General features: G+C 51.2%; 1 protein-coding gene across 1 annotated transcript; it reads left to right on the top strand.

The window, feature by feature from the left end:
* Positions 1-305: 305 nt before the first annotated feature.
* CBX2 (chromobox 2) lies at positions 306-6,193 on the top strand. The gene is made up of 5 exons (XM_032797261.2): positions 306-404; positions 496-539; positions 2,106-2,171; positions 3,600-3,669; positions 4,218-6,193. Exons 1-5 carry the CDS (start codon positions 333-335, stop codon positions 5,583-5,585), a joined length of 1,620 nt encoding a protein of 539 aa, XP_032653152.1. The 5' UTR covers positions 306-332; the 3' UTR covers positions 5,586-6,193.
* Positions 6,194-12,770: the final 6,577 nt, after the last annotated feature.

Genomic DNA, 12,770 nt, shown 5'->3' with positions numbered 1-12,770 from the left:
GGGGGAGCAAAGCCCCTGCGCTAGGCAGGAAGGGGAGGGGTCGCGCGGAGACAATAACTCTCCTTTCTGCAGCAGCCTGACCCCGTCCCCTTCCCCAGCTGCCAGTCTCCGCCCTCCCTCTCTCCCCTCCCCATTGGCTCCCTGGGAATTTGGGGAGCCTCCGAGCTCGGGGTGGGGGAGGAGCCGGGCGCGCGCGCTGCATTGTGTGCCCCGCCGCGGGAGCGCGCCGGAGGGAGGGATGCGGGTGCCCGCGGCTGTCGGGGGCGCGCCTCGGGGCTCAGTCCGGCCAGTCCCGTTGTGTGCCGGGGCGGGGAGCGGAGCCGGCTGGCGCCATGGAGGAGCTGAGCAGCGTGGGCGAGCAGGTCTTCGCGGCCGAGTGCATCCTGAGCAAGCGGCTCCGCAAGGTGGGCGCCCGGCGCGGGCACCCCCGGCCCGTCCCCGCTCCCGGGGCATCCTCCCCGGCCCGGCGCTAACCGCCTCTCTCTCCTCCCGCAGGGCAAGCTGGAGTATCTGGTGAAGTGGCGAGGCTGGTCCTCCAAGTGAGTGCGGGCGCGGGGCCCCCGATCCGGCCCCGGCCCCGGCCCGGCCCCGGCCCCTTCCCCGCCGCTTGTCTTCGGGCGGCGCCGCGTCCCGCCCCGGGTCCTTTTGTTTACAAATAGGAGTGAGTGTGTGTGAGTGTGTCCGTGAGTCCGTGTCCGTGTGACTCCGTGTGTGTGTGAGAGTGTCCGTGAGTCCGTGTGTCCGTGTGTGAGTCCGTGTGTGTGTGAGTGTGTCCGTGTCCGTGTGACTCCGTGTGTGTGTGTGAGAGTGTCCGTGTGTCCGTGAGTCCGTGTGTGTGTGAGTGTGTCCGTGTCCGTGTGACTCCGTGTCCGTGTGAGTCCTTGTGTCCGTGTGTGTGTGTGTCCGTGTGAGTCCGAGTGAGTGAGTCCGTGTGTGTGTGAGTGTGTCTGTGTCCGTGTGTGTCCGTGTCTCTGTGTGTGTGTGTCTGTGTCCGTGTGAGTGTGTCCGTGAGTCCGTGTCCGTGTGACTCCGTGTGTGTGTGAGAGTGTCCGTGAGTCCGTCTGTGTGTGAGTCCGTGTGAGTGTGTGTGTGTCCGTGTGAGTGTGTGTGTGTCCGTGTGAGTCCGTGTCTGTGTGTGTGTCTGTGTCCGTGTGTGTGTGAGTCCGTGTGTGTGTGAGTGAGTCCGTGTCCGTGTGTGTGTCCGTGTGAGTCCGAGTGAGTCCGTGTCCGTGTGAGTGTGTCTGTGCCTGTGTCCGTGTGTGTGTGAGTGTGTGTGTGTCCGTGTGTGTGTGTGTGTGTCCGTGTGTGGGTCCATCCCTCCTCAGTCCATCCGGCGCACACTTCGTGCTGCGGCTCTGGCTCCTGGGCCGCCCCCAGGCTGGGGCAGGCGGCTCCGAGCGGGCCCCGCTCCGGTGGGGATGGGCCGGGGGAGCTGCCTGAGTGTCCACGCTTCGCCTGCCGGATGAAACCTGAGCTTCCCATTGATGCCGGTGGGGCTGCGCCTTTCCCAGAGAGGGAGGGGATCTGGCAGCCCGGAGGGGACTGTGTCTGTTTACTCCTCCCGCCAGCTGCTCCTGGAAACCCTTTTCCCTCCCGGCTTCTCCTTTCAAGCCCCCTCCCCCAGGCAGCACACACATTGTTATCCTTAATCCTTCGGCTCATCCAGGGCTTGCCCCCGTCAATCAAGGCACTTCACTTTTCTAGACCGTCCCTGTTTTCTGACCCTTGGGCAAGGGAGGGGAGGCTACCCCCCCCCCCGCAAAAAAAAAATCAGGACTCCCTTTTCAGAGTCATTTCTGGTCGTTTGTTCTCCAGAGCATCTTCTGCAGTGCACTCTGATGAGAATGAGGTTTGCACCCTATGTAATGTTGCCATTTCTGCAGCGATTGTAGCAACTCCCACTTTCCCTGCCTGATCATTACTGCAGGGTTATTCGAAGATGAGGCTTTGGATGGGACAGGCGCACTGTTCTCAGAGTCACATCGATCCCATGGGCTGTCATGTGAGCTGCTTTTGAACAGATGATATTCCATATATTAGTCCAAACTTTTTCAAAATGCTTCCATGTTGCTGTTCTCTATTATGTGTTTACTCTTCTTTTCCAGACACAACAGCTGGGAACCTGAAGAGAATATTCTTGATCCAAGGCTGCTCCTTGCCTTCCAAAAGAAGTGAGCAAACTGTAAATACTTTTGGTGGTGGTTGTTGGATGAACAATGTCTAATCAATCATTTGGTCTTTGGCTCCCCTGCAAACAGCTTACTGAAGAGCTCATCAGGCTAAAATATGATGATACTCGAAACTGACAGTTTAGGTTCATAGATGGCTACCAAGTGTTATAAATGTGATTAATTTGGGGCCGAGATCAGAATGTATTTTACATAGATTGTGCAGTGTGACCACACTAGCATGTGATACAGACATTTAACTTGGAAATGGGCACTGGGAGCTGAATGTGCTTGACCTCTAATCTAAAGGTCTGGGCCATTGGTTGTATTGTCATGTATGGCTGCATGCACAGGTAGAGGCAGTTTCTAGAATTACAGAAACAAACTTATTTTGAAAATCCACTGAAACCATACTTGTTGGAGGAATGTGATGCTTATCCCCTGGCATGACTGGGTGGCGTGGTGGGGCTAGTACTCGTATATGGAGCTCAGCTCTGCAATTTGATTGCATGATTAGTTAAGGTAACTAGAACTCCTTGTGCACTGGGGTGCAGATATAGCCCTCTGGCTATGGTAGTCACAGCGCTGGCAAATGTTTTGCCTTTGCACTAATATAAAACACTAAACTTTCTGATTGGACTAAATTATAGCTGGTTTCTAAATCCACTTTGTTTGTTTTTTTTTAAAAATCTAGGTATTATTGTGGGTGGCACAATGACCTGTTGAATAGGGTGCAGCAGTTAAAGTGAGTAAGATACTCTGGTGTTCAGTCAACCATCACTTTGCTCTGGAGACACTATTCTTCTAACCTCCTCTCCATCCCATAATTGCCATTCCCATATGGCATCTTGCCTCACAGTCAGAGGGCCCTTTTATGGCCTCTTATTGTCACAGGGAATCATCTGGTAGAAGACAGCGATGCCTCTTTGCCACCACACCTTGCTGGGAGCCTGTTTCTAAGAGGTCTCTTTCCTTCATCTTATTGGTTTCCTGTGTGGCAGTGCAGAGCTTGACTGCTATAAGAACTTCACACACAATCTATAGTAACAGACTTTCTATTCCAGTAACCAGCATCTGTTGCTATGAGGTAAATATTCTACATATTCCACTGCTGAGAGAGCTACTCTGTGACTCCCAGAGAGAATTCCTCCCCCTCCCCCTCCCCCTCCCCCATCCTCCCTGCACTTACAGAATGACCTGGGTGCTTTCCTAAACCCATAACAAACAGCTTGGGTCAGAGTGAAATCTGTAGGCTTGGAGCTCTCCAGGAAAGACTGCTGTATGTTTGTCACAAGTATAACACTCATTAGTGTCCATTGCTGCTTGGATTAGAACTGGGTTGTGCAGCATTTCAAACAAGGGCTCTGCTGATCAGAGAGGAACTAGGTTGGCTCATGGGTGCAGCATTGTCCTCAATTGGTGTGTTTGCAGGGAACATGAGAAAGAGGTGCAGAATCGGAAGAGGGGCAAACGACCCAGAGGCAGGCCCAGGAAACATGTGGTGAGTAACAGTGGTGATGTGTGGGGTGGTGGGGGTGATGCCAGTTCTTGGGACATTCTTTGCCTGAAAGGCCCTTACGATCTCTTGTGTCATAATGTGGAGTATTGCTGAAATGGATCATATGTCTTGGGTTTCCGTTGGAGAATGGGGGGGCCACAGAGCTGCCAGGAGACACTGTTCTGAGAACAGAATGTATCCAGGAATGTGTCCTGAGGTTGCATATAATGGGCAGGGATAGGGGGAGCTTCTCTTTATCCAGAGCCTTTGGTAATTGCTTATCAGCAATGATGGGGAGGGAAAAGCGTGAGTCATGTGGAATTTGAGGGCGATATATTAGATCTGGCCTGTGTGCAGTGGAGGCTCTTTAGCCCTTTGCAGAGTAGAGGCCTGTGCACAGTCAGGGACTGATGCATGTGATGCAGTGATTTGTGGGGTCACTGAGAACAAATTCGTATCTTGCTGAAGAACTTAGCTGGCAGAACTGAGTGTGTGGCTATCTTAATTCAGGCTGATGTTCTTCCTGCTCCCTCTTTATTTTTATTTTTAAGGAACCAGAGGTGCCTCCAAAAGTCAAGTCAAGTAGCTCCTCATCCTCCACGTCTTCATCTTCTTCCTCCTCTGATGAAGAGGATGAGAGTGACCTGGAGGCAAAGAGAGGTCCCCGGTGCAGAGAGACTCACCCAGTGCCACAGAAGAAAGCTCAGATTTTGGTTGCAAAGCCGGAAATAAAAGACTCTGTCAGGAAGAAGCGTGGGCGGAAACCTCTGCCTCCGGAGCAAAAGGCAGCCAGAAGGACCATGAACCTGGCAAAGGTGCTGAAAACAACCCGAAAGGAGATGGGTGGAGGTTCTAAACTGATGGGGAAATTGCAGCCCCAACACAATGCTCAGGCCTCAGGTATTGCTGTGCTTAAATCTAATGTGAAAGAGCCCCAAAGTGCACTGAGTGGGCTTGGTTCAGGGGGCTTATCCACTGAGAACCTGCCCAATATGCTGAAGGGCCCCTCTGGGAGCCCAAGCCATGGGATCAGCTGGCAGAGTTCTATCGTGCACTACATGAACAGGATGTCCCAAAACCAGAGCTTGGCAGAGGCCTCAGCCCCAGGGAGGCTGGCACTCAAGTCACAGGCATCCACCAAGAGTAGCCTAGGACTGGACTTAAAAATGAGAAACCAGAAAGGAGCTGGGGAGCCTGGGTTGAATGTGCAAGGATCCAAAGCAGCCAAGGCACTCGGCAGTGGTGCTGGAGGGGATCAGAAATCAGGCTTCACTGCTGGGGCTCAGATCCTGCCCAACGGCAGCAAGGCACCTTTGAATTCGCCTGCCCCAGGAAGCCAGCTGACTTCCAATCAGGAGCTGAACCTTCAAGCTTTAAACTTACAGAGTATCAAAAATGGGCCAAATTCAGCAGGTGACACCAGCCACCCTCGGCATGTCTGTGGAACTGTGGCCAAAAGTTCTGGCGCCGCAGCTGTGAATGTGGGGGCAGCCGCTGGCAAGGGCAGCGGGGTGGGCACAGTGCTGAATAGACAAGACACAGGGCTGCCGCCAGGCATGGAAACCTGCAAAAATGAGAAACCAACGCAAAGAACAGCTGCTGGGGAAAGAGACATGACAAAAAGTGGTGCCCCATGTGCGCAAGAGGGGCACCCCACAACAGAGAACCACAAGCCGGCAGCCCTGTCTGAAATGAGTACCGGCGAAGAGGAGACCAGCTCCGATTCGGATCGGGATTCTGCCTCGTTTCCTGGTATGGGCCAGAACATGTCAGTCTCCATCCAGACCAGCCAGGACTGGAAACCTACCCGCAGCCTGATCGAACATGTCTTTGTCACAGATGTGACAGCCAATCTGATTACAGTGACCGTCAAGGAGTCTCCCACCAGTGTTGGGTTTTTCAATCTTAGACATTACTGACCCAGGAGGTACGAGGTGGGGGGATGGGTTCCCGTAACCCCTTCTGATGCCTCTTTCCCATTGGCTTTACCTGATTGTTTCATTCGGTTTTTCTTCAAGTGAATGCCAGATGGCAATGGGATTTGGGGAGGCAAAAATCAGGTGTCCCTGCCCCTATAAGCAATTGGCTATTAAACAGCACTCCGGCTTCCCCCAACAAAGTGTTCTGCCATTGCCGGTCAGCAATGTTCTTGGTGGTTCACTGTATCTGTGGAGGCTTCCTGGAGCCAATAGAGATTTTCTCTGAGGGCTGCGAGGAGTAGGATACAATGAAATCTGTTAAGAGCTACCAAAGGGCATTCTGTTTTTCTGACCGCTATAGCAGATGGCACCAGAGTAAGGCTAATCCAGTGGTTCTCTGGTGGGGATTAAGGCTGGCTGCTGAAAAGTGCTTAGCAAGTGACTGGCAAGCCAGGTTTCTCTGTGGTTGGATTTCTTTGCTGTACAACTTGAAATGTCAGAACACCAGGTACCTGCAACACCAGAACATGCAAGTACCTGGACAGTTGGGGAGAGGGCTACGGGATCATGCAATGTAACAGGCTAAAGCTTTTCCTTGAGAAAAAGTGAGTTTTGGGTTTTTTTGTTTTTTTTTGTTTTTTTCTCCTTCTAGGCATTAGTACAAGCTCCTGGGACAGTCAAACTCAATCCAAATCAGACAGCCAACTTCTGCAGTGTTCCACATGCTGCAGGGTTGGGGGTTGCCTGTAGATGTGGGGGTTTTCAGGGGCCATTAGTTTAAGCCCAGCTAGCCTCCTGGGCTAGGTTGCTCTGAGTGATGAGCGTGAAGTGACTGCTAGTTCTCTTGTGTTTTGCAAATGAAATGGAAATATTGTTTACATTTTTTATACAAAATCCTCCCTTGTTCAGAAGGAAGGTGGGGGGCAAGGGGGCATCAGACTAAAACTGTTGCTGCTGCTGGCAAACCCAGACCCGCTGTGGTGGGAATGGGCATCACAGCCTGCATTCACACCTCATGTGGCACGTTTGGGGTGCACAGCTTGAGCTGGCAGCTGATCAGCAGTGTGAGCTGCTGCTGTGAAATTTCTCTGTGTGCGTGAAAGAAGAGAAATCAGGGATGAGAACCAGTCTGGCCGATTTATGCTCTCCAAATCCAGGCCTTCTCCTTGTCTCAGTATCATTAACACTTCACTTGCATCCATCAGCCACGAGTCCTGGCGGAGCTTCTGCAGACACCCCCACGCAGCATGTTTGGGAGCATTAAATCACATGGTACATGCAAATACTTGTGGCAGGATTTAACTTGCTGCATGCACATGTCCTTCAGGCCTGTGTGTATGTTTTGCAGCCCCAGGCCTAAAGCCACCTGCTACTTGGAGACATGCTGTGAAGCTCAAGCACAATGGAGAAAACTTTTCTCCTAGGTGTGATGTTTGTAGGTGCCATGAGGCATGGGAGAGCAGGCAGCTTGAGGCTCTGACTTGCCATTAGCCTTGTCTTGATGCTACCACTAGGAATGAGCGAGGGTGAAAACACAGTGTGGGATCCAAATTCCTGCCAAGCTCCTGTTGCCAGCAAGCTTTATGAGTGCTGTGGAGGCAGTGCATGCGAGGCTCATGCTGGGTGCTGCCAAGTGCCTTCAATTCATATGATTTCAGTGGAAACTGAGGGTGCTCAAAACCTCCTAGGGTGGGACCCAATGTGGCTGAGGTGAGGACAGCGCTCACCTCACAGCCTCTCAAGCAGCAGTTCCCCACGGACAGCCTTTGGCAGGCTCTGGATGGAGCCTCCTTCAGGCAGACAAGGAGGCTTTTGCTGAACTCTTTGAATGCAGCCTTTGCGATTATAGTGTTGTGGAGCTCTCCTGGGTGTGTGGCAGGGGCAGCCTGGTACCTTCACATGCTATAAGAACATGCCTGCAAAAGGCAGCCCTTGAAAGATCTATGCAGCAGGATGGCCGATGATTGTCTGGGCTGGCAGGTCACTGTGTTTAGGTGCCACTTCAAAGTGGATGGGTTCACCTACTACATCCCTGCCCCAGTGACATGCATCTTACTCAGCCACAGTCTAGAGCACCTGCAATGTCAGTAGCGGCTGGGCTACTAAAGGGATGCTGTCAACTCGTAAAGAGCCAAAGGCTGCAGCTCCACTAGGTGAATATAGGCGCACACATATTTCTTCAATTCTGTTTTACTGCTCTGATGTGGTCAGGCATTTAAAATGCTAGTTCCTTTGGGCCTGGTCTAGCTGCTGTGCTGGTCTCTTAGGTGGGTAGTGAACGTCAGGGAGGTTTGAGATTCTATTGCTGTTGGTACTGCGGTGTCTGGGTTGCTTGCTAGGGAAGGTTCCACTGGATTTTGTATTTAATTCATAAACCTTAATTAGTTTAGATTTCGTTTTTAACAAACATAAACTTGGGTCCAATTTGAGTTGACAAGCCCTTAATCTTATGCAATGGCTCCTGCCTTGAACATAACCCTGGTGGATTTGTCTCCTCAAGTGCGTGGGACAAGAGGTCATGTGGGTCAGACCAGTTTAATCTGCAGGAGGGTTTGTAAGGAGAGTTGACTTTGGAGCTCCCTGGTGCCAAAAAGTAATGTCTGTTATTCAGTTGACCTCATAATTCAAATGCAGCCAAACTAACTACTATGACTTTGAGAAGGTCAAAGTAGCTTGTGGATTCAGAAGACTTTGCCCCTGTGGTGGCCTTTACCACATGTGTTCTGAAGCCCCGGACATGGGAATGCTGGACGTTCCTTTCCTTCAGTAATGAGCAAGGGGGGTCTGGATATTGTAAAAGCTGTGTCTGGCTATCTTCCCCACACACCAAATATCTACTACTTGGCCTTTGCAAATCCAAACTAAAGTTACTTACAATGTGCCTTCTGGAATGTTCTGTCCCAGCCTTGCCCATGGTAGAGGTACCGACAGCAGTCTTGCCCTTATGCAAAGCTGGGTTAGTCCAGGGTCCTATGAAAAGCAAGGACATGGGTGAGGGGCAGGGGAGAAGCCCCTTCCTCCTCAGCAGGGTGGCACCCAGCATTTATGTGGACCTCCAGTTACAACTGCTTTGGTGATGGTAGCAGCTGGTGTGTATCCAAAGGGAACTGCACCCTCCTTTCTGAGGTTGGCATCTGAACACAGAGAGGGAAGATGCTGCCTCCAAGGGATGAACCCATAAATCCTTAGAATAAGTCTGGTGATGGATCTGTGTAAACAACCTCCTGGGATGGCCATTGAAAAATGGCATTTGATGCTGGTCTAGGGAGCGGCCAGTTGATAAGATGATAGAAAACTGCTTTTCCATCCCTACTCCTATAGTGTCAGTGCCTGTGTTTGTACTTTGGGGTATCAAGAGGGTTGCACTGGTGTAGGACAGGGCTTGGACTGGAGTGACTCATCGTGGTGGGTATTGGTTTGCACAGGTGCTGCATGCCTACCTTTGTTTACAACCAGTGCAAACCACTATCTGTGTACTTACGGTGCAAAGTTCTCCAGCCTAGACAAGCTCTACCGAAGATGTCCCTGTTCAGAATTCCAGTTCTAAATTAAATTGTATTTCACATTTGGTGGTTTGGTCCCACTCAAAGGCATTCTTGCCTTTCAGAGTCTGGGTGGTGTTTTCTTGGGATTCTTGACTTTTTTGCCCTGGAAATTTGTAATACAAATGGAAACTGGCTTTTTTTCAGCACCAGCCACTTATAAAACTGGGCCTTTCCCCGCCNCTCATTTGCATTGCCCAAGCACCTGCCATTCTGGACCAGGATGTGCAGTCACAAGCCTCCCCCTCACCCCCGCCCTCCTGTGATGGTGGGAACCTGCTTTGCCAATGCTAACATTGTGCCTTTCTGTTAACCAGCTGTTTCAATCCCAAAGTTATAAAGACTGTGAAAGTGATAATCTGGAAACACTTTACTTTCATCTCATTCTTCCTTCCCCTTTAATCTGGCATTAAATGTGTTGACTCCCCTTAACAATGTGTGTGTGTGAAAGTTTAACTTTGAAATCAGCCTCTCAAAGGCAAATTGTTTGTTTTAATTTAATCTTTTGTGGACTGAAGTTTAAAAAGCTGGTGCTAATTGTGTTTACCACTAAAATTAGTCTTCAAAGTCTACCTTTTTAAAAAAATTGCTGCTATGAATTTGTGTTTTAGTTGCATGTCAAACAACCAATTAAAGGTTTGTTACTATTTTTAGTCTTAAGGGGGTTCCCAAGGGAATAGTACTGCAGTATTTGTATATTGAATCAGTATTTTATCCTGGCATAATCTGGTGAAGTATAGGGGGTTTTCATTGGACTGGAAAAAGTGGACAATTCAGTCATCTTCCTTAGGAGTTCAGTATATTTTTATATATATATTTTGTACCAAAAAACTGGAGTTCTTGGGAGCTGCTTCTTTTTGTTTTGGCCCTGAGACTGATATAGATGTGAAGGACTCTAGACCTAAAAAGAAGAGGTTTTACTAAAAGAAACTGAGGAGGTGTGTGTGAAAACAATTGTTCTTGTAACTGTGCCAATTACTGCCTGGTTTGCATTTATTATTTTTTATTATTAAAAAAGCCAAATCATTCCTGTATGCCACTTCTGATTGCTTTAAACTACAGCAGTTTGCTCTTTAGAGAACAAGCATTGGATGTGTTTATTGCCTGGGGAATGCTCAAGTTCTTTGTTGGAAATAAGACAGCAGCCCAGCCCGCATGTTAAATAAGGGCTGCCCACCTGAAGACAGGACCTGCCCATTGAGCTTGCAGTGTATTCCCGTCAGTGGTTGGGGTTCCTTTGGTGACCTAGAGTTGGCTTCCTTGCATTTTGTGATGTTTTCTAGTATTTTTGGACACTAATGCTAGTGTAGACTCCAGACCTCTAGGCTGCTTTTAATTTATTTTGCAGGAAAACACTACAAGTTGGTATGTCAGACAACTTTGTATAATGTTTTTATTCATGTTAGTATATCAATAAATATTTTTCTAAACTTTTCAAACTACTGTGCAGCCTGTGATGGACTGTGTCATTGTACTTTTCAGCTGACTGTCTCAAACCTTTTTCAGACATTAAGCTTCATGGCACAGCTGAGAGACATCGTATTATATGGACCTTTCCCTGTTCAGGTTACAGAGGGAGTCATCGCAGACTAGGACTAGAACACAAGAATTGGAATTCAGTCGCCTTGCTCCAGCTTCTCCCAAGCAAATCCCCTGGACTTAGCTAAGCATTATACCCTGTAGCTTTCTTTAGTGGGGAACATACCACCTTGATTAGGATGTGGAGAAAGTGTGACAGCTACCTCAGATAAGGAGTTCTGCAAAGAGAGGGAAGGGGCAAATCAGGTTTCCTGTACCTTAGCTGTCCCTGTATCCCTGTTAGGTCACTGGCACTAGAGGTGATGTTCTGTGGGGAAGGGCTGTAACAAGAAAAGGAACCTGCAGCCGCATGTGCCAAAGCACCTTCCACCACTCTCCCACTTATGCTGCATGATCCCTAATGCAGCTGGGCCTAAACTGTAGAGCTGCTCTAAGATGGCACAGCCCTTGCTGGAGTTCAAGGGGAGGGCCCCACAGAAGTTGGCTTCAAGTATCAGAGGGGTAGCAGTGTTAGTCTGGATCTGTAAAAGCAGCAGAGAATCCTGTGGCACCTTATAGACTAACAGACGTTTTGGAGCAGGAGCTTTCCTGTGTGAATACCCACTTCGTCAGACACATGCTTGGCTTGGCACCCTGCACAATAGAAGGTATCAGTGACACTGCTTTGTAAACTCAAGGAGGGGAGCAAGTTAGGCTCTAACCAACATGTAGCTTTACATCCTTTTATCAGCATTTTTAGCCCTAGGAGTTTGGCCTTTGCTACTCCATGAATTCCGGTGGAAAGGCCAGTCCCCCCTCAGTTATTCAGCGTTTGGAATGCATGAGAAGAGGCATCTTTGTCCATGATTTTGGCATGTCCCCCATCCATCATCCCAAGCCTTGTTCTGATCCCTTGTTTCTGGTTAAACCCCAACCACCACCCACCTTTGCCAGTCTCTTTTACCAACCCTGACACAGGGCAGCTGCAGCACTTTGGGCCTTCTTAGGCGAGCAAGAGAGACAGACCCCAAACTGCCTCCCAGGACCCCTGTGCTCTTAAAGGGGACCTGAAAAGAAAGGTGAGAGCAGGTACAGCTGCTGTTCCTGCTGTAAGAAGGAGGCTGGAAGGTGTTTCCCTCTTCCAAGGAGGGGTTTTATCCTTACAAGTATCAAACCCGGTTTTTGCTGGAGCAGGCAGTGCTAATCTCAGGGGCCCTGCCTCTCACGGGACAACCTGTGTGAAGCTTTACTAAGCTCTTCCTGCAGGGTCTATTCGCTCACCTGAGCGGGGGAAGCCTCCTGGAGCAAACAGGCACTTTGCTCCCCCGTTCCCAGCCGTTCTGGGGCAGGGGGCGCCCTGACCTTACTTATCGGCTGTTAGGCAGCACAATGTGGGGGCTGGGGGCGGAACCGCTCCGGCCCCTTTTCCCAGCCGCACAAACGCAGGAGGAAGCGGCTGGTCTCGAGTCCCCCCTCCCCTGGCCGCTCGCACGCTGCGCTGGGGCCCCGGGCCAGGGCTGAGCAGCACTGGACCGTGCTCCGGGACCCAGGGAGAGCCAGCAGCACCCGCTGCCCCAGCCCTAGGCCGCGGCAGTACCGCGGGATTCGCGGCTTCCCCAAGTTTCTTTCCCTCTCCGGGGCGTTGGGGGAACCTGGCCCGCGCACCTTCCACCTGCGGAGCAGCCGGAGGAGCGCGCCCCGCGTGCGCCTTCCTGCAGCCTGTGCACCGGGCGGCTCAGCCCAGCCGGCTGCCCCTGGGGGCGGGCGGGGCTGCCGGAGAAGAGCTACTAATGCAGCGCAAGGGCGGAGAAAGCCCGCTGCGCCCCCGAGTGGGGGTAACCCTGGTGGGAGCCGGGGGCTGCCCCTGGCTGGCACCGGGCGCACACTCGGCCTTCTCTTGCACCAGCTGCGCCAGAACACCTCTTAAAATACCCTGCCTGGGCAGCGCTGACCTTGCGCCGGGCGCAGCAGCCAAGCGAAAATGAAACCAGCCGAGAGCCCGGAGCCCGGGTCAGCAGCAAGAGCCTGCGCAGAGAACCTGGGCAGGCGGGGCTGTCTCTGCCCGGGGTGTGACTCTCCTCCCCAGGGCAGACAGGTCGGGATCCCGTTCGCTGGCCAGTGTGGA

The sequence above is a fragment of the Chelonoidis abingdonii genome, chromosome 13 (genome assembly GCF_003597395.2).
Source record: "Chelonoidis abingdonii isolate Lonesome George chromosome 13, CheloAbing_2.0, whole genome shotgun sequence".
Lineage (NCBI taxonomy): Eukaryota > Metazoa > Chordata > Testudines > Testudinidae > Chelonoidis > Chelonoidis abingdonii.
This window is presented reverse-complemented; position numbering and strand designations above follow the sequence as displayed.

Bases quoted from the DNA above. Each gene is read 5' to 3' on its own strand.
- CBX2 (XM_032797261.2), top strand. From the start codon at position 333: ATGGAGGAGCTGAGCAGCGTGGGCGAGCAGGTCTTCGCGGCCGAGTGC. The intron at 405-495 runs GTGGGCGCCCGG...CTCCTCCCGCAG, and splicing joins TGAGCAAGCGGCTCCGCAAG to GGCAAGCTGGAGTATCTGGT. The intron at 3,670-4,217 runs GTGAGTAACAGT...TTTATTTTTAAG, and splicing joins GCAGGCCCAGGAAACATGTG to GAACCAGAGGTGCCTCCAAA.